A 20,617-nucleotide genomic window follows, 5' to 3' on the forward strand; every position below is an offset into this window, starting at 1 on the left:
TGTCCCTATTATGCTTGCCCTGCGTAGGAAATGCATGTTTCCATGAAAATTGATGGCTGGTCAGTTCTTCCGAGGTGTCGGGCACGTTCTGGAGCGCGGTACCGCAGGTTGTCCTCCAGCCACGTTACGACTTGCGTTCGTAAGCCGATGCAGACGTATCCCACGCTGTCGCACTCTAGTCTCCATTAGTAGGATACCTGTCTATTGTACACCTTCAAGTCTGAATGCAGTCAAAGCTGAGCGACCCACTAAACACAAGGTGTTATAACTGTCAAAAAAGCTGAGTTGTTTTTTAAAAAAGGACTCTTATATCATAACCAGATCTGCTTGCATTTACTAAGTGAAATAACTCTGATTAGGGATCTACTCTTGGGAAGCCAGTTGGATCTTGCCATCTCCTCCTGAATTGCATGATGCATCTTTGTAGCATCTTCACCATTTGAGGTACAAGAGGCAAAATGCTGCTTTTTTCTTTTCTTTTCTTTTTTCCAGCCACCAATCTGCTTGCAGCACTAACAGTTAGGAAATACTTCAGTTGTAAATTTGTCATGTTTGATAGAGTTGAGTTAACCTCAACAAGCATTGTCCTCATAAATTTTTCCCCGGTCATAGCTGCGTTTTAATTGCATCTCGGTAGTTAATATGAATGAATGCTTTGCGGAGGTCAGAGTGATGGGTTAACAGCTGTTTGATCCCACAGGGCTGCTGGTACAGGGCATACAAGAACTTCATGCCAACCAAGAAACCATTGTCAAGATTTCAGCAGCTGGTCAATGTAAGTTTGTTTTTCCTAAACCAGAAGTTAACCCCTGCCACGGCCTTGCTCAGCTCTGCTGTCTGCGTGTCTCTATTTACCATCCCATTCTCCTTGCTCTCTTCATTTCTTTCCGCTCCCGCTAACGTACCCCCCCTCGGGCCCTACATCATGTTCCCTGCTTCCAATCCTTAAAGCGTGTCTCAGGGCGTATTCATTTCATTCGACATCTTTTCTGCCATGCCTGCCTTCCTGCTTCAATTCCCATCCCTAAAACAAGTTTGATAGTTCAGCCTCTCAAAATCTTGTTCCTCACTGAAACATTATTCATATATTTACAAAAGGACTAACGGGATCGTCTGAACCAGAGCAGCCTTGTTGTTAACACACAACTGATCTGAAAGGTCAGAGACCAATTCAGCTTTCTTTTACCAGGTTGGTTAGTTGTTGTATGGACAAACAAATACATTAGTGACTTAAGAGTGGGAAGGGACTTATCATGCATCAGCCGCTCCTCTTGGTGTCTGCTTGACTTTCCTTCATGATTAGTGGAAGCTAAAATGGAGTAGCTTAGCTCTGTTTCCCTGGGGGATGACTTACTCCAGTCTAGCTTTCACTTACCGCAGGGTAACAGCATGGATTATGGAGCAGCCGACTCCTGGTAAGTCCCACCTCTTTTAACCTGCTGTAATTAGTTTGCTTGTCCATGCCCTTAGCATACGTGACTCAGTTCTCCATTTGTGAAAGGGTGGTAAGTTCCTAACATGGAGCTGATTCTTACAATATTTCTCCTTCTTTGCAAGCTGATGGCGATGGGGGATCATATAAGTGTCATGAGAGAAAGACATGGTTTCCGCTGGAAGGGTGATGATAGAGAGGACGGAGATCAAACTTATCACTGCCCCCGCTTCGTGATGGGACAAAGCATTAGGAGCTGAGCCTGTGACTATTTGCACGAGGCAGCGTGGCGGGTGAAGCTCGGAGTCCTATCCCACTGATTTCCTTTTAAACCCCAAGGCAAAGCTGCTCTAGTTAGGAGACCCTGAAACAGCCCCGCTCTGCTTCTGAGCAGTTGTCGAGGGTTGGAATAGGCTTGCAAAGAAAAGGGCTCCCGAGTGAATGAGGTTACTGTCTGGCACGGCCCAGTGACCCAGAAGGGAATGCTTTAAAACTTGCAATCCCTTATAATCTGGCATTCGAAAATCCTCATTATAAACGCACTTCTCACTATGAGGAGTGAATCTGGAAAACAATTATGGCGATAAAAATGTCCGGGAGATGTGCTGGAGGGGGAAGAGAGGCATTCAGAAGAATTGCAGTGCTAGATGAAGTATTGTTTCCATCTCATCTTCTCATCGCTGCCAGTCATCTCATCTGGACTTGGGCAGGGCAACTCAATTTCCCTTGAAATTTTGCTTATCAAACTCTGTGGCGTAACTGAAACTGCTGAATTGCTCTGAGCATTTCACTGACGTGGATTGTGACAGATCAAGCATCCCCGCAGATGTAGGACAGTGTTGTATACATGCGACGGGCTGGCCACCCCTGTTTTGTGCAGCACAGGTAACCTCTTGGTGCGGCAGGTGGCAGACTGGGGAGGGAAGAGGCAGCAGATAGAGCAGGGAGCAGAAAGCAGAGCAACAGATCAGCCAAGGAGAACAGAGCCAGCGGTAGAAAGCAGAGCAGCAGATAGGGCAGGGAACAGAAAGCAGAACAGCACATCAGACAGAGGAGGAGATTGGAGTGGCACTTGGAGAAGTTAGCAACTGCTTCACCAGTGAGGGCTACAGAGGGCCAAGAGTCAGGACTTCGGGATCCTGTTCCTGGCTCTGCCATTGAATTTTGTTCAGTGTTACACAGCAGTAATTTTAATCCTTGTAAACCAAAGGGCAGAGAGTCGAAGGCTGTCTGCATTGTTATTATTAAGGCTGCGTTGCACTGCTTCGCATGGTAGGCAATACTAACTTATCTCTAAACTTCATAGCGGTTGCTTATGCCAAGGCCCCGTTTCAGTGCTTGGAGGTTTTACAGGGTAGAAGCATGAGCAAGGGCAGGAGGTTTCTTTTGGTTTTGCTTCCAGTTTCTTTGTTCTAAGAAGTCGCTGTTTGCTGCTGGGTTGAAGCAGTGAGATTTCGAAGATAGCTTCCAAACCCTACGCAGCGGCGTGAAGCTTTGCTGTCTGAACTACTGAGCGTCCACAGTATTGTGATCTTCTGCTCTCTAGTTTGAGAGAGGCAGTGACCTGAGCGTCCGGTGCGTCGGGCTTCTGCCAGGTTGCCAACACTTTCATGAATTTGTGGTTGTCCTGGCAAGTTCGAGGGTGATTCCTCTTTCTCTTTTTTCAAATGATTGGGATTCATTTTGTTTTGAGTGTCTTTGCAGAGACTAAAGAAAGGACCTCGCTTTAATTCCTCCATGGAAAACGTTGGCTTCCAACTCATCGAGGCTGCTGACAATAGGTAGCAATTGCCGAGTGGACGTACACGTATGTGCCTAGATAGCACCAAGACACCATTTCAGTGCAACCTGAAGAAGTGGCTTTGTGAAAGCCATGTCTGCCACCTCTTCAGGACTGATAGGACTCTGTGTATTTAAAAAAATATAGTGTGATTTGGGGAAAAAATGGGCCGAATTCTTTCTTCCCAGACGAAATGCTTCTCATTCAAGTGGTCACTACACAAATTCCTACTACTACACATTTGCATGTGGAGACAGTGAGAGACTATGACACAAGTCGTTTGAGTCCTCATGTGATCCATCCCTGCTACACGGACTCCTCTGCGTCTTCCTGCATCCTTAGCACACGATTAGGTTAGCTGTCTCTGTATTTAATAGAGTAATTGAATATATTAATTAAAGCCTTTTTTTTGCTCTTGCAAATACAGTCCAGATTTCTGAAACCTACGGTAAAGGTGAAGCCATTACTTAGTACCTAGTGCAAGGTAGCCAGGCCAGAAAGGTGTCTGAGTGACCTCTGAGGTTGGCCCTAGGATAATACACTGGACATCCCACTTGCGTGAAATTCTTGGTTCTGCTCCCGAGGAAGGGAGGAGAGCGTGACGAGTTGATGTGATGGTTCTCTTTTTGCGATCGAGTTTGGCTCACTGAAAACTGTGGTGACCTGTGACTCGTGTGTAAATGGACCTCCTGATGGCACATGTCTTGTTCTCCCCTAGTGATGCAGTGCTCTGCTCCAGTAGATATCTTGTTCCTGTTAGATGGGTCCTATAGCATCGGCAAAGGGAGCTTCGAAAGGTCTAAGCACTTTGCAAGCAAACTCTGTGATGCCCTGGACATCAATCCAGATAGGGTGAGTGTGGCGGTGAGCATCTCGGTTTGCAGATTGCATGAAAAGTTTGGCGATGAGTGAACCTACAAAACTGAAAGTGTGGGGCAGTTCCTGAGCGCTGTCCTGCCTCTGTGTGATTAAGAGGAACTTTTCCTAGAGGAACAGTTATGACGCGGTGGTCGCATCCGCACCCTTGCCCTCCGTGCAGTCCTCAACAAGGTACTAGAGGCTTCCTCCCTTCAAAATGCAGTCACAGTCCGTCTGCACTAGGACTCACACTACTGAATAGGAATAGCAGCAGCACAGCAAGCTCTTAATAGCTGATGTTTGGCAGGGATAGCATACAGCTGTCTGGGCAAGGTGCTTTGATCAGAGGCCAAGTATCTGGTATTTAGAGGGATCTGCTTTAAAACGAACTAAAATAAATGAGAAGGGAGGGTGGAGAGCTCAGCCCCTCCTCGCCGTTCTTTCTCATTTTGCATCTTGGCTTAAATCAAGGTCTAATTATAGGGTTTGACAACCGGAAAGATTTTTCCATGGAAACTCAAGTTGAATTTGCAGTGGTAACTCTCTACACTGCCATATAGACATGGAAGACCTTGTAGACCCCCAGGTTTATGTGTCCACGGTTGACTGGTATGCATCTCCTCAGGCTTTGCCTGCTCCCTGAAGCCTCCCGTGGTCTTGCTGCTTGGATCAGTTGTGCTTGGTGCATTCTCTGCTCTCTCACATTTCAGTGTCCCCAATCTGTAGCTTAATCAAAATAATAATGATCTATGAGTCTATAAAACCTTATTGACCACCTCTTCTTTATGTTGTTTCACACCTTTCAGGTCAGAGTGGGAGTAATACAGTTTAGCTCCACTCCTTGGCTAGAATTTCCCTTGGATTCATACTTAACCAAACAAGAAGTCAAAGAGAAAATCAAGAAAATTGCATTTAGGTGAGTTTGACTCAACAACTTTATTCTTTCTCGGGGTCTGCACAACTCTTCTGGTGTTAGAATATTTTTTGAATGGGAAAAATTCCTAAGTTGTGCATACCGTAGTAGTGTACGTCTTGGAGAGAGATTAATGAAGACTGAACACCAGTAGAGTTCATGATCTACAAACAAATGCCTTAGCTCTACCCTTGTCATTAGAAAATGAATATGATGCATTGATTCAGGTGATCTAGCCTGGGTTGATTAGTTAGTTGATGGTAAGTCTCTGTGACAAAATGGTTTATGTTTCAGTATAACATAGGATCCTAAGGAAGTAGAGCTGGAAAGGACCTCACAATGTCACCTAGTCCAGTCCCCTGCTCAAGGCAGGATTATCCCTGACTAAACCATCCCAGCCAAGTGCCTTTTCAACCTGCTCTTGGAAATTTCTAGGGATACGTGTTTAATTGCAGCATGGGAAAGGATCCTCTGTAGCCCTCAGAGAAGCTTCTTTGTGCTTTTCATGCAAGGCCTTGGGTCCCATCCTTTTTTCTGCTAACTAAGAAGGACTGAACTGGATTTCTTTTATTGCGGAGCAGCAGGGGTGGATTCGGGGAGTGTGTGGCAGTGTAACTCATGTGCCAGCAGCTCCAGTTCCCTGTAACCCCCGACTCCTGGCTCCCCTTCAAAGTCTGAGGAACAACTGGAGCCCTGAGCTGGTTTGGGACACCCAGACCAGGGGATCTGCCTACTGCCACCACTGTCCCTGGTTGACCTAGGGGTGGAGGAAGCCCAGGGCTGCTCCTTGCTCTCTGCCTCCTCCGTTGGCTGTTCCCTACTGCCCAGGTGCTCCACCCGCAGGGAGCAGCAATGCAAGGTGTTGGGTGTTGAACGGGGATGGCAACAGCATGTGGTCCCCCTCTTCTGGTGCCTGCTCAAGACCACCAAGGGACACCCATGCAGACCAGGCAGGGAGCAGGCACTGGCAGGGAGGACCTGCCTGTTGCTGCTGCCCCTGGTTGACCCTGGCACCCCACAGAGCTGCTCCCCGAAACCCCCACCTGGAGTGGGGCAGGAATGGCCCTGGGGCTCCCCTACCCCCAGGTCAGCCAGGGACCGCAATGGCATTTAGGATGAAAGTGGAATGAGGATCCTCCTGTAGGGCTGATCAGAGGCATGACACTAAAGTGGCATTTTGCAGCAGCATGCGATTCTTTTACAGTCAAGATGGCACAACTGTTAGGTGCCCACTAAAGTTGAAGGGAAAGAAAGCTGCTCTGGAAATCTTACACTGTGGATCTAAGTCAGGCTCCCTTTTGTTACGTCTTGCACTTTACTCAGCTTGTACATCAGATAGCCCTAGGCTGGTTCTCTAATGGTCACCTTTATTATTGTTCATTAAGTAGTAGATACGGACCCTATAAATATCATCTAAATAGCATCTGTTCTTTAAAAAAAAAAAGTGCTCGTTACTTCTGGTCTGGTGAAAAAGAAGGAAGTAATAATTCTGTGAAAATTAGAGGGGAAAAATACATCTCCTGCCTGCAGAATTGCAAAGGGAAAGTCATTAGGATCACTGGATCACAACATTCAGTAAAAGCTTCTATGCTAATATTTATGGTTGCATATGTTTGCAAACAGACCTAAGGTTGCTTTCAACTTCTTCAAGCAAGGCCTTGTATTTATAGATACCCACTTAACTCTCCATTCTAGAAAACCTGTTATTGCTAAGGAAGGTATAGGAACTAAGATACACAGGTCCTCTTTGACTATTGTTTCAAAACCCATTACGAGCAGAGAAAATGAAACCGTATTGGATGTCCGGAATTTGGCTTAACGCTGCGACATCCTTAATGACGACAGATGAACGTTGATAGATCTAACAGAAGTAAATGCCATTTATACCAGTCGTAGATGAAAGGTTGAAATATAGGAATGGATACCTGAAAATAGTTATAGACAGATTCCAGCTACCAGCTTTCCAAATGTGACCCTAATCCTGGTTGAGGGGCTTCTGGGTGATCCTATGAATTTCTTTCCTGCTGGGAAGAGGTTCCCCAAATATATTACATGTTGGGATCACAGTAGAATTTCAGCTTTGACCGGTAATGACTTGAAACACTCTGATTTTTAACTCTTTCTTTCTCCTGGGCTCACATGGATGAGGTTGCTGAAAAGTTGGATAGATATTGTATATCTTCACCTCTTTCTTCATGCGAGTTACGTTTATACTTTACATGTACAATCCTCCCGTAGTCCATAGAGGAAATGTGATGAATAGAATTTAAGGCCCAAAGGTACGATTTATGATCCTCTAGTCTGACTTGCCTCCATAATACAGGCCATTGAATTTAATCCCTGCCTCAAACCTCCCTGTTGTGAGGTGAGCTACTGAATCTGAGCACTGAATCACACCCGGCGCAGGGGCTGCCAATGGACTTTAATAGAATGGTTTCAATTTGCACCAGCTGAGAATCTGTCCCAGCATCCCCAGTGTCAGGCTCCTACTGGTTTATTTATAAAGGGCTGTTTTTGTAGCATCTTTAGCCATAGTAACGGGCTTAATTCAAGGGCCTTAGCAGACCATTGCTGTCAACTTAGAGCGTGGGGCTTATTGGAGAACTTGTTAGACATAGGGATGGCTCTGTAGGGTTGGACTGGACCTCGGGGGTCATAAAGTCCAACTCCCTGCCCAGAAGCAGGATGCGCTATATTCCTACATTGCCCAGGCAGATGCCTATTTAACCCTTTCTTGGAAATCTCCAAAGAAGGAGATGTCACAACTTCTCCAGGCAACTTGTTCCATTGTCCTCTGGTTCTTATGCCGAGAAAATTTGTACTAAGATGTATTTAAAACTGCTATCTTGCAGCTCCAAACCATTGTTGCATGTCCTGCCCTCTGTGGCAAGCAAAAACAGTTGTTCTGCTTTTTTGGTGAAGAAAAGGAGATTCCAAGTAGTTGGGGATTGAAATAAACTGGCAGAGAAAACAAGAGTGCTGGCAAAGCTAGCTGTGTTCCCAAGGTTTAATTTTCAACAGTATAAAGTAGAGAGGGAGAAGACCAAAGAAAGGGACCTTACTTTTTCATACCACTTTAAAAAAAAAAAATGTGGCAGAATGGAGGGAAGGAAACTGCCCTGGGCATGCATCTGATCTAATACCTGCTACATCGTGAAAATCTGCTTGTAAAATAGAGGATCATTAAAACAAACGAAAGAAGAGTGAGAAGCAGAAGGAGATTTTGTATGCAACAGAGAAACTGTTATGCCTCCAAAAAAAAAAAGACGTGCTGTTTGAGTCCTTTGGACTGAAATAAAAGCAAAGCTACAAGGCAATTTTAGGAAATGATTTATATTAAAATCTCCCCATCCGGGATTAGAAAACAGATGGGAATGTCTCCTCAGATCTAGAGGCTTATTAGCAAAAGCCCTGGAAGAGTGATTGCACTGGGCTTGGCTTACTCCGATATCAAGTGCTCAATGGAGGATGGCATGTTGCACAATGTCTGTCTTGGGTCATGTACAGAGCTAGCAAGAGAGGAGGGACTGGTGTCTATTTTGGATATAGTCCTTGGGAGTGAACTGTAACAAATGCTTAAACCTTTAAAAATAAGTGTGTATATAAAGGCAGAAGGGTAAGAGGACAAGGCTGCTCTCAGTCGTGGCTGAGCCTGGAGGACAGCTTGCCTTAGATTTTTGCAATGGTTTAATAGGGAAGCTGCATTTGGGGTAGTACGTAGAGTCAAAGCTTTAGCCTCCTTTGGGCTCGTATGTCAGGGGTGGCCAGCCCGTGGCACTTGCCACAAGTGCCATGGGTCTCTGCCGTAGGGGACAAGTCCCAGGGAGTCAGAAAATGGAGGTCCTGGAATTAGAGGCAGGGAGGACTCGATCCTCTGCCCACATGAAACAGGACCCTGTTGCAAGAGAAGGTGGTGTTAGATGTCACCACCAAAAGCCAGGTTACCCCCTTCCTCGCCCTGCAGCTGCCAGTGAATGAAGGGCTTTTGCTCTTTGCTTACCACGTAAAACCGCGGCAATCGTGAGGCCAGGGAAGGTTAACTTGGCTCTTCGGTGATGTTTCCTCTTGTAGCTGCATCCTACTATTACTCTGCTCCACACAGCTGTGGTCAACCCCCCACCGCCTCCAGTCCAGCACCCCAGTGCACAAAGCTGATCTGATACGCTTCTGGGGGATGGGAGCACACTCAAGGAGGGGTGGGCTTTGATTTGTGACACACCAGCCCAGAAAGTTGGCTGCACTTGTATAGGTTCATGCTGAGATTAGCAAGCTCAGTATCCAGCAATGTGTATTGTTGGGTAAGCCAGTAGAAATGAAGCTTTGTAATTTCTAGAGCTCAGAAGAGTGTCTTGCACTTGAAAGCTTGTTTAAATCTATCTCAAGCATGCAGTTGGTCCATAACAGTTATCGCTCACACACATCCTTGCCTCTGGCATAACTGGCAGAAATAATTCCTCAGCCCTTACCCCTGGATGTCAGGGAAGAAAGGTGGAGAGGATGGCTTATTATCTATTTTGGTTGTATTCAGCAGTTTATAAGGGTGCCAACATATATATTTTTTTTTTTTTTTCCCCATGAGTAGCTGTAAGGCTTGAAGTTTGCCACGCCCTAACATGGGACGGTGGCCCCGTCATGCAGTAATTTATGGTGCTGGTAGGATGTGCTTCACCTTGGCTCTCCAGTGTTGGTACGGCTTCAGTTGTTTGCGGGGATCTGCATACACAAGATGCATTTCCGTGTCGGACTCATACTTCTTCTACCATTGTCAAAATAGTTGGGTAGTTGCATTTGCAGCAAAGAGCCATCTCCAAGAGCCACGCTGATGGAACATCCTTTAAATTTGGCAGGGGGGACGAGAGGGAGGGAGAGAGAGGGAGAACGGCTTTGTGGCCGAGGTACTGAAGTAAAATGTGGGTTCAGGTCCCAGATCCACTTTTCTAACCTGGAATGCCACATAACTTGCCCAAGTTTCAAGAGAGCTCAGGGTCTAATCCCTCCATCCCCAACTCTCAGCCCCCCAAGTAGGGCCAGGTTTTCAAATGAGCTCTGCTCTCCTGCAAGTATCCAACAAGAGCCTGCTTCCAACGGGCCATATGTAGATGCAAATTTTCAAAAGAGCTCAGTTGAGCACTTCGCTACTCCCAGCACTTTGGAAATCTGGCCCTTAATCCCTTCCTGCCTCAGTTTCCCATCTGTACAGTGTGGATGGTAACACTCTCCTTTTGCTGCTCTCCGTGTTGTCTACATGGGGGTTTGGTTCTTCCAGGCAGAGACTGTCCCTTACCAAAAGTTCATACAGCACCTAGCATAATAGGATCCCAGGTACCCCAAAGGCCTCTGGACATTGCTTTGGAAATAAAGTGAGCATGACAGTTTGACCTGCTTATTTCAGTGTCACAAGAGACGCTTGTGATGCTTCTTTTGTGTCAGGGACATAAAAGAATGGACGTGACTAATAATTCAATTTTAAAATAGCTGTATGCTTAGTCTGGGTGACTGCCTGCCCCGACTGAAGAGTTCCCGAGGCAATAGCCGGATAAGTGAAGACCAAACCCAAATGTGAGACACTTGATACTGCTTCTTTGCATATCAGTACCCAGAATGTTTATTCCAGCTTTGACCCATCTCACACAGCTGTTGGGGAACAAACCAAAAGACATGGGAATTGGTTTTTAACTGCTTTTTTCATATGCTGTGCAAGCTGATGTTGCGAGGGGCTGCTCTGCCCTGACATTGGTTTAATTTTGAAAGTGGGGCCACCAGGTGACCTGCTCTTTGCAAATCTGTCTTGGTTTGCTTGTCATTAACAGGGGAATTATTCTAGGGACGCTGAAGAAAGACCTCCCTTGTATTCTTCCCTTGCCAGTTTCCAGGGCTACACTAAGAAGTCCTTGGCATTTGCATTTGTGGGGGCCTTACTGCAGATGAACAATTGCGGCGTTTTGTAGGAAGTTAAATTTAAGCAAAGATTAACAAGGGAAAGGAGGGACAGTGCCTTCTGGGCACTGCTGCGTTGCAGGCTGTAGCATTCTCTAAAGCAAGCTAGGAATTGCCGTGCATTGACCCCTTCCCTTTGGTGCTCAAAAATGAATGCCAGTTCTGTTACCAAAGGAATACAAGGTGTCACTCTGGGTTGGGGGCTCCTAGGTGGAGTGTGACATTTATACCTCGCTAAAAAGAGAGACATTTTGAAGCCTTGAACCTTGCCTATTTTTTCATAAGCATGAGAGGCCTGGGAAATGAAGGTTTCATTGCTAACCAGATCTTCCGCACAGTTCTTGTTTGGATAAGAGATGGGGAAATGGGCACACATAGTCTAACAGTTTGTTTGGCATCATGAGATGGGAGTGGGAATGCACGTCTCCCGAGTTCCTGCTCCGTGCACTCTTCACCGGACCATGCTGAGCATTGTGATCCGTCCTTCTCTTCAAGTACATGAGTTGCCATCTGTCTTTTGCTGGGAAAACAGCCTTCCTTGTAGAGCACCTTGTGGGGGGGTTCTTCTCCAAACAGCTGTGCACCTGTGTGGTCGAGAGGACGAAGAAAAGGAAGTAGAGTTGTGAACTAAATGCAGGAGGGTGGGGAGAACTGGAAAAATAACACTGGCCTGGCTAAGCAATGAGGGTAAGTGCAGAAATACTTGAAACTCACTTCTACCGTGAAAGGTAGACTCTATGGTCCTGGGCGTATGGGCAAGGGAGCGAAGTAAAGAGGAGCTGGACAAGAGCTGAAGAAGGTCTAACTTCTCCTCTCCCAATTTTCTCACTTTCTTTCAGAGGTGGGAACACAGAGACGGGTCTCGCACTGAAATACATTCTCCGGAAAGGTTTCCCTGGTGGCAGAAACTCCTCCATCCCTGAAATCCTAATCATCCTTTCAGATGGAAAATCACAGGGCACCATAGCACTCCCTGCTAAGCAGGTGAAGGAAAGGGGGATCACGGTGTTTGCCGTAGGAGTCAAGTTTCCAAGGTAGGAAACTATCTTGTAGAAGTAGCAATGATCGCTGCTAGTGGAATAGCCTTTGCTTTTGGCATCTAAGGGCATGTTTACACTGCATCCTTGACGCTCTTGAGGCTGCCGTCGATGAACACATCCCTGGAGATGCAGTGGTGGAGGTATTTTGTGGCCAACGCTCCAGAGATGACCATCTTGAGAGGGCCAGGTGTGTCTTCAGTGCCACATTTCTGAGTTTGGTGCATGTGAGTGGAAGCAGGAGGGTAAGACCATGCTGTCTAGTGTGGCATCCTCAAAAATGCCAGGAGTGCTGGGTAGATGTGCCCTTAATCACCTGAACAGAGACTGGTGGGGGATGGACAGTCAATGAGAGCTATCAGAAGCCTGTTTTTGAAGAACAAGACACCTGGATAGTGGGAAGTGCCTTGACACGAGAAGGACCAGACAGGGGGAGAGATGGCGAGGGCAGTTCTTTGCAGGAACAGGTGTCTTTTGGAGAGTCCGTGTACCAGGATCTTGAAAGTTGCTTTGCATGTTTCTAGGCATTAGTGTTCATGGGTCTGGGTGGGGTTTTTGCTCTTGTTTTCTGTGATGATTGAAAGACTTGCTGTTTGGTAAAGCTCTGCAGTCCTAATCGACCATGCCATCGCTCTCGCAGGTGGGAGGAGTTGCACGTATTGGCCAGTGAACCAACCGAACAGCATGTGCTGTTTGCTGAGCATGTGGACGATGCCACCAATGGCCTTTACAGCACCCTTACCAGCTCCGCCATCTGCAGCGCAGTATCTCCAGGTATCTCGGAAGCCATCCTGGCACACTTACTAATGACTGCTACCTTTTGCTTCCTGACCATCTCCCTGACACCTGCCCTTCTGATGCAGCTGACCCAGTGGCAGGTTCTGCCCTTTTCACTGAGAGCTTCCCTGCAAAACAAATGGAGACTGAGGTTAGCATGAGTCTAAAGATGGTTTTGTAGTATCCTGATGTGTGCTAACGCAAACATGTGGCCTGTCTAAAGACCCATACCTACATGCAAGCAAGGATGGTGCAGTGATTCTGGCAGTACCCTAGGACTCCGGAGATGTTCGAGTCCTTTTTCTATGATGAACCTGCTGTGTGTATGCTTTTGCACAGGTAACTTATGGATATCTATACTCGACATTCCCAAGCCAGCACTGCCCTTGAAAAATAGAGTAACTTTGCCTGTGCTGCTTCCGGTACCCTCGGATACCTCTACATCACGCTGCAGTCTGCTCTGGGTCTCAGTTCCCCATGCGAAAACAAAATTACTAGCCTCTCCCTATTTCACTACAGCTTTGTGAGGATAGATAAAATCACATTAAAGCTTCTTGAAGCCCTTAGATGTACAGTTAGAGAGATCATGTAAAACTGGCCTGGCTGCTGTTTGAAGCATGCCCCAGTTGTTCAAGCTCTTGTCTGCAGCCAGTTTCATTTGGAGGCATCTGAGTTGTGTGGTTTTCTTACATGTATGTGCTCTTTGCAACAGGTTGCAAGATTGAATCTCACCCTTGTGAACGCAAGACACTGGAGACTGTGAAGGAGCTTGCTGGGAATTACATGTGTTGGAAGGGCTCCAAGAGGCAAAATGCAGTGCATGCATCTCTTTGCCCATTTTATAGGTGCGTCAGCCATCTTTCCCTCTTGAGGTGGGTGGTGAGGACAGAGGGAAATGAGCACACGCTCAGTTCATCAAATGCAGATGTTTAAGTTGATTATAAATCATAGACTCAGAAAGTTAGGGGTTGGAAGGGACCTCGGGGGTCATTTAGTCCAAACCCCTGCTCAAAGCAGGACCAACCTCAACTAGTTCATCCCAGCCAAAGCTTTGTCTAGCCAGGTTTTGAACACCTCCAAGGATGGAGATGCCACCACCTCTCTGGGTAACCTGTTCCAGCATTTTACTATCATCCCAGTGAGAAAATCCTTCCTAATATCTAACATATCGAATACCTGATGGTATGGGTTTGCAGCCTACACTACCCTGAAGAGCTTGTAATCTCAGCAGCCAAAGGGTGAGGAAACAACACTGAACCAGGAGCCAGATGACTTGCCCGTGGTCACTCAGCAAGTCAGTGGCAGAGCGAGAAACAGAATCTGGGTCTCGTGTGCCAGGCAAGTTCCTGTAGGCCACGTTGCTTTGTATGTAATGGGCTTCTCTCGCATAATTTTTGTGTACTTAGGCACTACGTTATTCAACTAAATAGGGGGGGAGAGCTAAATCTCAGGCTAGCTATTGCCTCTATCCCAGTGATTCTCAACCAGGGTGATGAGGGATCCTTTTAAGGGTGTTGTGGGGTGCCACACAACACAACACGTGATCACAAGATAAACTCAAGAGGTTTCAAATAGGAATCTGTAATGCTAGAAATGTGCTCGCCTGTTAGTCTTTCCAAGGTCATTCTAACAAAAGAATTTGCTCAGTTATTCCTTAGTCAAAAACAGAGTGAAAGCTAAGAGCTGACACTTTCTGAGGGATCCCCTGAATCTTAAAAAAGTTGAGAACTACTACTCGATGCCGTATGCAGCCAGTTCTAATTTTAAGTCTACCGGCTTTATTTTCCACAAAGTCCTTTTTTTTTTCACCCCGAATTGGCCAAGCTGAGATTCCTGGGAGAGCCCAGCCTATGGAGAGGTTTTAGCTGGCAGAAAACAACTCCTGCTCATATTGCAACAAAACATTAAATGCGATGGTTTGCAAACAAAGAAGCATATTGTCAGGGCAGTGGCAGCGAATCGTGCAAGGGAAATTCCCCTTTTGTTGAAATAAGGATGTATTTGGGGGATTGTGAAGTCTGTCATGTCTTTAGAGGAATCAAACGTTGCAGCCAGAAGTGTCCGGAGGCTGCAGTCTGTATAGTAAGTGAAATGCTTTAAAAGTGACCCACAGGGGGAAATACCGGCTTGTGCTTTCTTGTTTGTGGTATCTGAAGAAAGTCTGACGGGGCAGAGGGAGGACATGGTTGACGTTTTCTTCTCTGCTTGTTTGGTTATTAGAAATTAAGATTCAGTCTACCCTGGAAAACACTGTAGACCACTGGAAAGCAACCAGTAGTTTTGTTTAACATTGAAAATGCCAAGGAACTCAAAACCTTATTCATTGAGCTGGGTATCTTTTTTTTAAACTCGGGAATTAGCAAAGATTTTTGTAGGTGATATCTTTTATTGGACCAGTGCATGCTTGGGATAAAGTTCGACAAGCTTTCAAATGCAAAGCAATTCAATAGCTAGTCTAACCTTATCCCTACCATGCAGATGGTCCAATAGAAGATATCGCCCACAAAAATCCTTGCCTCTTGCATAATTCCTGGGCCATCACGGCTACAACATCGCTCCAACACTACCAACAGGTTTTTTTATTCAGTTTCTTTCAAAAAGATCTTGGAAGATTTTTAAATTCAAATGCCAAATGAGTAGCTGGAATTAGTGTGTGGATGCTTGGAGGCCTTTCAGAAGGGCAGCAGCTGGTCCCTTCGAATTGCTGTGTGTGAACGAGCTGAGAGAGATTCATGTGCACCAAACTTGCTCCAACTTTAACACTCCTTCATCCAGCAAAAGCTGTTCTGTTGTAAGCTTTCACTAAATGCTCAGCCGTGAAGATAAATAGTTAATTTTTAAAGGCTGGCTGTATTTGATATTACTCTTTCTGTCTTAGTTGGAAAAGAGTCTTGATAAAACACCCATCCAGATGCTACCGAACCACATGTCCAGGTAAGACCTTGTTTTTCTAAAATCTTGTTTTACTGTCTAAGAAAAAGATGTGAAGTAGATATAGGGGTTATTATTATTATTTTTTTTTTTATTTGGGGGTGGGGGGTTACTCATTTTATGCTCCATGTTTAAACTTCCCAAGTTGTAGGGGAAATGGAGACTCCTTGGTCTAGCAAAACTGATAGGTGCTGCACAGCTGATGCATCAGGCTGTGGAGGAGGCAGAATTTGAGAATGAAGTGAACAGCCCCCAAATTGTTTGACATGTGCTGCCAACGTGCATCTCCCCAGCACCAAGTCTGAAGCTCTGGGAGGCTTGTATGTATTCAGGGATTTGGGGGGTCTAGGCTTTCTGCGCAAAAAAAAAAAAAAAAGTACCGTATAATCTTAAAAGAATCTGACTGGAGAATGGGCTGGATTCTCATCTTGGCTTCACTGGTGTCAGTTTGGAAGAACTGGGTTGACTTCAATAGTTGCAAACTGACACCAATATAATCCGCCCTATTCCCCCCCCCCCACAGCAGTTGAAGAGCAGAGTGATAAGCTGCAGTTTGGGCTGGACAGGACTGTAAAACCGATCCCTAAGTGCAGTGGGATTTGATGAAATAGCAGCTGCTAAGCACAAGCCTGTTAACCTGCTGAAGCTGCCGCTGGGAAGAATGGGGTCATTCTGGTTGAATTTGGCAAATGGGTAACCCTTGGGAAAATCTATACAAACACCAGAGCCTTGTTAGCCTTGTCCAGAGCAAGATGGATCAGGGAGAACGCCTCGTGAGACACCTTGTAAATCAAGGGAAAATTGCACTGCCCCCCTACAACCAAAAGCTTAGTGCATGGCCAGCCCTGCATTCGCTAATGTTACTCTGCTGTGCAACACGACTGCTTCCTGTTAGGATCTGGTCCAGCTCGTTCTTTAACCTAAGGCAATACTATCATTGAACCAAGGTGAGACGAGTCAGGCTCCCTAATGATTTTCTCTCTCGGTCTCTCTTTGTCTTTCTCCTGATCTGGTGCCTTTCAGATCCCTGTGATTCCCAGCCTTGCCAGAATGGAGGTACGTGCCTCCCAGAGGGACTGGAAAAATACCACTGCATCTGCCCGGTTGGATTTGGAGGCGATGCCAAATGCGGTAGGTTGATCCATCTGGCACTCTGTGCAGTGTGGGCCCTCGAGTCTATCGATCAGCTTGCTCTCTGCCTTCCCGCAACATCCCAGCGTGGCCTCGTGATGTTGCATGGGAGGACTGGAACCATCTTGCTGCCTTTCTAAAGCCCTGGTCCCAAGTTTAAGTTTGGTTTTGTGGATATATGACCTCAAGGGAGAGGCTTAGCAGAGAGTCCCATCCCCACTTCACCCCTTGGTTCTTGCAGAACGTCCCTGCACAAATAGGCCAAAAATGCCAGGAGGGACTGAGGATTTTACCCAACCTGAAGATCCGTACAAGGGCCGGATTGTCCAGAACTCCCCTACTAGAAAGCCAAGCCACCCCTTGAAGGTCATTAACAGTAGATGCCCTAATTGAGTCCTTCTCTTGTGACACCCTGCAGCATATTTCCTGGCCCGAGGTAGCTGGGACATTGCAGTCCCACAGTAGAAGGTGTCCTGCCCAGCATGTTCTCCTGCCCGCTTGGCAGAAAGGTCATGGAGTGCAAGCCCAGACCACCCGCATTGCAGGAGACCTCGGCAATGCACTTGGGGCCTGTGCACTTACTCTTTGCATTACACACAGTCGTGTTGCACTTTTCCCTCCCCTTCCAGCACCAAAGCTGAGCCTGGAGTGCAGCGTGGACCTCCTGTTCCTGGTGGACAGCTCATCTGGTACCAGCCTGGAGGGATTCCTGGGCTACAAGGCTTTCTTGAAGCGGTTTGTCCAAGCGGTATTGAGCAGGGACACCCCGGCGAAGGTCAGCGTGGCTCAGTACAGCAATAACGTCACGGTCCCCATTGCAATGGGAGCCTATGAGGATGTGCACGGTCTCGTGAGGAGCATCGATGCCATGCACTTCACTGGAGGAGAAACCCTTACCGGCCGAGCTCTTCACTACATTGCCCAGCACGGCTTTAAGAGTGCTTCAGCCTTCACAGACATCCGTGTCGAGCTCCCCCGAGTGGTGGCCTTGTTCACAGATTCAGAGTCCCAGGATTTGGTGGCAGAAGCAGCCAAACATATCCGGGACCAAGGAGTCTTCCTGATTGGTGTGGGCAGCGAGTTCCTGCGGGCAGAGCTGGATGGCATTACAGGGAGCCCGAAGCAGACCATTGTCTACTCCAACCCCCAGGATCTGTTCAACAAGATCCCTGAGCTGCAGAAAACCATCTGCAGTGTAGCCAGACCTCCAGGTAAGGCCGGGGTGGCACCCTGGGGGAGTCATGAGCGGAGCTCAGGAAGTGAAGCTCCAGGCGTAAGGAACAGGGCATTCAAAAAACACATTTCTCTGCCCCTCGAAGCAAAATGATGCCGAATCCAGCTATGCTGGTGCTGGCGCCCTCTCTGCAGAGCACTCCTTGGGCACTGAGAGCTAGCATGGGGCTGGGACAACAGCACAGACACAAGTGGGTAGAAGCGTATAGACCTCCCCCACTCAGGCCAGGACCAGGTGCAACGCTAGTCAGCCTTGGTGAGCACAAGGGCTTTACCTTCTGTATGTAAAGGTGTTGTGGCACTGCCCCAACCCTCATGCCAGCTGGAGAGCTGGCTAGTCACATGTGGGTGGGAGATGCAGACTGCCGGAGCCTTTCTGCTCCCTAAAGAACTGCCCTGCACGGGCCCTCTGCTTGGAAATCATGAATGACTCTTCTCTGGCCGCTCAGTGGGATGGGGCCGTACGTCCCCGCAGCGAGGGATTTTCCTTTGCAATCTGAAGTAGGTTTCATATTAGTCATTGGCTGAAAGGTTTCTGCTTCCTCCCTGCCTTGCAGGCTGCCAGTCTCAGTCCCTGGACCTGGTGTTTGCGCTGGCTGCCTCGACAGGCGTTGGCAAGGAGAACTTTCTGCGGCTGCGGGACTTTGTCAGCTCCAGCTCCCTCCAGTTCAACATCAACCGGGACGTCACACAGATAGGCCTCGTTGTCTACGGCAGCAGAGCCCGCACGGTGTTCGCGCTGGACACGCACACCACCAGTACGGCCCTCCTTGAAGCCATCAACAACGCGCCTTTCGTTGGTGGCTCGGCCTCCGTTGGCAGTGCCTTGCTGCGCATCCATGACGATGTCATGACGGTCCCAAAGGGGGCTAGGCCAGGTGTGAGCAAGGCGGTGTTGGTGATCACGGATGGCGGGGGCACAGAGGATGCAGCAGTTCCAGCTCAGCAGCTGCGGGACAACGGCGTGTTGGTGTTCGTTGTGGGCATCGGCGGTGTCCAGCGTGACGTGCTGCTCAGGATTACCGGGTCTCCCCACCATCTGATACATGTCCCCTCTTATGAAGAGCTGCCAAATCGCACAGACTTCATCATCAGAAGAATATGTGAAGGTGAGACCATTTGTGATTTCCCTTCTTGGGATCTAAGTCATAGCTGCATGGCTCATCCAAAAGTGGCTCTTCAAAGGCTTGTAAAGCAGGCAGACCAGGGGTCTCCTCAAGGTAGTGATCCCCAGCTCTCATCGGAGGCAACACTCGTTCCACTTTATAAATGTGTAAACCAATCCATGGAGTGGGCAAGTGACTTGCCAAAGGTTACCCAGTGGTCTCCTAAATCCACAGTCCAGGGTTTCTTTTGGCATGGTTGGCTCTTGTAATCCTGCCCAGATTAAGTCAGGTACTCTGGTTCTTGGAGGCACGGGATTCATTGCCCTGCACATATACAAGGCAGTCCATGTCCTACAGGAGTTGAACAGGGCACGTACTACAAAGCAGCTGCTGGTCTCTTCCTTCTGACCTACTGGGTCCAGCCCCTTACTAAGCAAGCTTTCTATTCTAGCAGATTTTGGCCAGGTTTGGAGCCAGAAGCTGAGATTTGTCACTCTTAGCTCATTGTTTCCCTCTCATTGTCTCCTCATGGCTGACTTGCTTGCCCTTCTAGTTACTGGCCCTAAACCAGTAAAGGGAGCTCAAAGTCAAACATGGGCCTGATATGCAGGTAAACCTATTTTCCTTTTTTTTTCCCCACCTCCCATCTCACTTTTCTGAATGGAGTGATGCTACATGTTCCCAGTGGTAAACCCAGGGAAGGCATTGCTTGCTACCCGTGGAAGCGTGTCCGTTGCTGATCAAAGCAAGGGAGTGGATAGAGGAATACTTCTCAGCCTTCTGGTTCTTTTCGTTTTCTTTGTGTTGTCTTCTGCCATGTAAGCACGAAGGCTACAATAAACCACAAAGGTAGATGCAAAAGGTGACATGTTTATATTGGCAGATAACACTACAGGGACTTAGTAAGGCTCTGTTTCATGTAAGAATACATACAAGGACTTGCTCATTATATACAAGGGTTTAGTGCAGTGGTTCTTAACCTTTTTAGACTCCAAGCACCTCTCAACTAACTTAGGGTGCTCCTTGGAAAATACCAGCTCTTAGGTTTCACTTGTTTTTTTTGATTCCGGTAAATAATAGAGCACTTCTTCTGTTGCAGAGAACTCAGAAAGCCCACAACGGGGCAGTGTTTTTAACACTCCTGTTTAAAACCTCTGGGTTTCTATGTGCATGTTTACACACCTCACAGTGCTCACGTCGTGTGGCCCCCTGCAGCACCCTTGCAAGGATAGTAAGGCATTGGAGGGTGGCACGACACCCTGGATGAGAGTCAGTGCTTTAGGGCAGTGATTTCAATGCTTTACTACTTCAGCATGCAACCTTGTTGTGTTGGCTTGGACCACTGACTCCCTGTGTGATCTCAGCAAGTTGCTTAATTTGCTCCTTGTTACCCATTGGTTAAGCAAGAACAGCACTACTTCCCTAGGGGCTGTTGTGAGCATGCTCGATTACCACGGGGATGGAAACTGTATGAGCATCTAG

The 20,617-nt window shown here is 47.3% G+C and overlaps 1 protein-coding gene across 2 annotated transcripts in view; it reads left to right on the forward strand.

Annotated features, from left to right (window-relative positions):
- VWA2 (von Willebrand factor A domain containing 2) overlaps window positions 1-20,617 on the forward strand; it is a 56,628-nt gene that overhangs the window by 25,745 nt on the left and 10,266 nt on the right. Inside the window, exons 3-13 of one of the 2 annotated variants that reach the window (XM_025192145.1) lie at window positions 701-775; window positions 3,401-3,565; window positions 3,931-4,064; window positions 4,877-4,986; window positions 11,760-11,954; window positions 12,598-12,731; window positions 13,447-13,606; window positions 15,613-15,668; window positions 16,689-16,796; window positions 17,426-18,007; window positions 18,587-19,138. In XM_025192145.1, coding sequence (XP_025047930.1) covers window positions 701-775; window positions 3,401-3,565; window positions 3,931-4,064; window positions 4,877-4,986; window positions 11,760-11,954; window positions 12,598-12,731; window positions 13,447-13,606; window positions 15,613-15,668; window positions 16,689-16,796; window positions 17,426-18,007; window positions 18,587-19,138 — 2,271 coding nt within the window. The remainder of the gene's footprint in view (window positions 1-700; window positions 776-3,400; window positions 3,566-3,930; window positions 4,065-4,876; window positions 4,987-11,759; window positions 11,955-12,597; window positions 12,732-13,446; window positions 13,607-15,612; window positions 15,669-16,688; window positions 16,797-17,425; window positions 18,008-18,586; window positions 19,139-20,617) is intronic. The other variant, XM_006035939.2, reaches the window with a different exon arrangement.

Source organism: Alligator sinensis, unplaced genomic scaffold (genome assembly GCF_000455745.1).
Source record: "Alligator sinensis unplaced genomic scaffold, ASM45574v1 scaffold1026_1, whole genome shotgun sequence".
Lineage (NCBI taxonomy): Eukaryota > Metazoa > Chordata > Crocodylia > Alligatoridae > Alligator > Alligator sinensis.